This window comes from Petaurus breviceps, unplaced genomic scaffold, assembly GCF_028583685.1.
Source record: "Petaurus breviceps papuanus isolate PSGF00001 unplaced genomic scaffold, PetGlider_PUasm1.0 90842, whole genome shotgun sequence".
Lineage (NCBI taxonomy): Eukaryota > Metazoa > Chordata > Mammalia > Diprotodontia > Petauridae > Petaurus > Petaurus breviceps.
In genome coordinates, this window is record NW_027187358.1 from 6,221,985 (window position 1) to 6,224,446 (window position 2,462).

The 2,462-nt window shown below is 41.8% G+C and overlaps 1 protein-coding gene across 1 annotated transcript in view; it reads left to right on the forward strand.

The window, feature by feature from the left end:
- ABCG8 (ATP binding cassette subfamily G member 8) overlaps positions 1–2,114 on the forward strand; it is a 39,686-nt gene extending 37,572 nt beyond the window's left edge. Inside the window, exons 12-14 of the mRNA XM_069071777.1 lie at positions 729–996; positions 1,686–1,813; positions 1,924–2,114. Of these exons, the coding sequence (XP_068927878.1) occupies positions 729–996; positions 1,686–1,813; positions 1,924–2,061 (534 nt within the window). The 3' untranslated portion in view covers positions 2,062–2,114. The remainder of the gene's footprint in view (positions 1–728; positions 997–1,685; positions 1,814–1,923) is intronic.
- The last annotated feature ends 348 nt before the right edge of the window (positions 2,115–2,462 follow it).

A 2,462-nucleotide genomic window follows, 5' to 3' on the forward strand; every position in this document is an offset into this window, starting at 1 on the left:
ACTCCAGGGCTTCTTTATTCACTGTGCCACCTAGCTGCCCCAAGAAGCATACATTTTAAAAGGGAAAGACAACCAATAAAAAGAAACTGAAAAGCAGGAGGAGGGGCACCCCTTTGGAGGTAAGTTGAAGAAAGAAGTCCTGGGAGTTAGGAGCAGTGGCTGTAGAGGAGTGAAGGAGTGAAGCACTGCTAGCCTGTGTGCCTCCTTAATATGGAAATTCTGGGAGTGAATGACGAATCAGAGGAAGGGCTAAAAGGAGAGGTGGAGGGATCTTCACAAATGGGAAGGAAAGGGAAAGGTCTAAGCATTTATATAGCACCTACTGTGTACCAGACATTTGGATAAGCGCTGTTAGAATTGTTCTCATTTGATCTTCACATCTATTCTATGAGGTAGGTGCTATTACTGTCCCCATTTTACAGCTGAGGAAACCGGGCCAAAAAGCGGTTTGTTATTTATTTGCCCAGGGTCAGCCAGCTAGGAAATGTCCAGATTAGCAGAGTTTGGATAGTTACAGGTTTTGAGAATGACACATTAAGGAAGCTGATGGGGTCACCAACAGGAAACCTCTTCCCTTTATGGTTCAGAATCTCATATTATAAAACAATGTAAAAATGAGTCTATTTTACTCTTGTAAATCCTGGTGAATTGTTTCCTATAATTCCCCCTCCCCCACAAGACAAGGAGGATCTACACTGTTTTAAACCCACAATCCTTTTCCTCATCAGGTTTTAGGAGAGATTCCAGAGCACTGTGCTTATGTGGTCATTTATGGGATTCCGATCTATTGGCTAGCAAACCTCCGACCAGAGCCAGAACACTTCATCCTGAGTTTCTTGATGATCTGGCTTGTGGTCTACTGCAGTCGGACCATGGCGCTGTGGAGTGCAGCCACACTTCCAACTCTCCACACATCCTTCTTCTTGGTCAACGCTCTGTTCAATTCATTTTACTTAGCAGGGGGTTTCATAATAAGCCTGGACAACCTATGGACAGGTAAGACAACAAACACTGTCTCCGCTCTCAAAACAGAGGTGGGTGGGACTTCTAGTTACCTTGTACTTTGATCCCCAGACTGGTAGTTTCAATTGTAATTCAAACAAATGGAGGTCATTTCCCATCACTATGTGTGGAAAAACATAAGAAATGTCCTTCCTATTAACTCACAGCCTATAGGGCTCCGACTCAAATTCTTCTGCCCCTCACTACCTGCAAAATCTAACTTCTCTGGTCTCAGGTTCTTCATGCATTTTTTTTTTCTTTTTGGAAGGGCAATTGGGGTTAAGTGACTTGCCCAAGGTCACATGGCTAGTAAGTGTTAAGTGTCTGAGGTCAGATTTTAACTCAGGTCCTCCTGACTCCAGGGCCAGTGTTCTATTCACTGCTCCACCTAGCTGCCCCCGCTCATGCTTTCTATGGTTCCTTCCAGCTGTAGATGAAATTGCGTGAGTTTGCCACTTTTACAGTTTTACACAAATACTGATGAATTTTCTTACTTCAACCAAGAGGGCTTTCTGATATTTCTTGCCTTCACTTTCTCACTGTCACCAAAATGATTAACCTGACCTAGTAGGGGAACCCGTGAAGTATTTATTGATCTGCTTTCCTGGTGGGAATTTGCTTTAGCCTTAAAAAGTATCTAGGGAAGTATAGTTCAAGCCTAATGGTACATTTTTCATTCTCAGTACCAGCTTGGATTTCTAAAGTATCTGCTCTCCGATGGTGTTATGAAGGATTAATGCAGATTCAATTTAATGGAATCACTTACATGATACAGATTGGAAACATTACCATCCCAACACAAGGAAAACTCGTGAGTGATATGCAATATTTTAACTTTTTTTAAAAACAAATTTTAAAGAAAAGTTCGTTTTGCTTTAAAAAGAAAGATGATTGCAGTAACATTTTTGTTTTTGTCCACAGATACTTGATGCTCTGGATCTGAATTCATACCCATTGTATGTTAGCTATGCTATAGTTATCGGCATTAGTATTGTCTTCATTGTCTTTTACTATTTGTCCCTACGGTTTATCAAGCAGAAATCAAGACAAGACTGGTGACAAAAGGTTGAATCCCTGGAATGTGCTGCAGATTTTGGTGTGGACTTGAGCTATGCCACTAACTCTGCCTCTCCACTGAGAAGTCTTCTCCTCAAGCTTCCTATTGTATGAAGAGCAGCCCAGAGGCTCACCATCCAAAACACTGATCCTCATCCTCTGGACCGTGAGATGATGCAGTGGTACTTGCAAGCCACAGGATGGCAGCAGAATAAAGACAGTTGAAAGTCAATTTCAAATCTTTGGACTGATAGCCTGTTTATTGGAACATCAATGTGTCTATTTGGTGAAGCTTATCAAAATTAGCTTCATTTTCCTCTGGGCCCATATAGGTACAAGATGTGGACAAATTGCATCTGGAAAGGTTCCTATTATTTTGAAACAAGATGGGGCCAAGTGGAAAC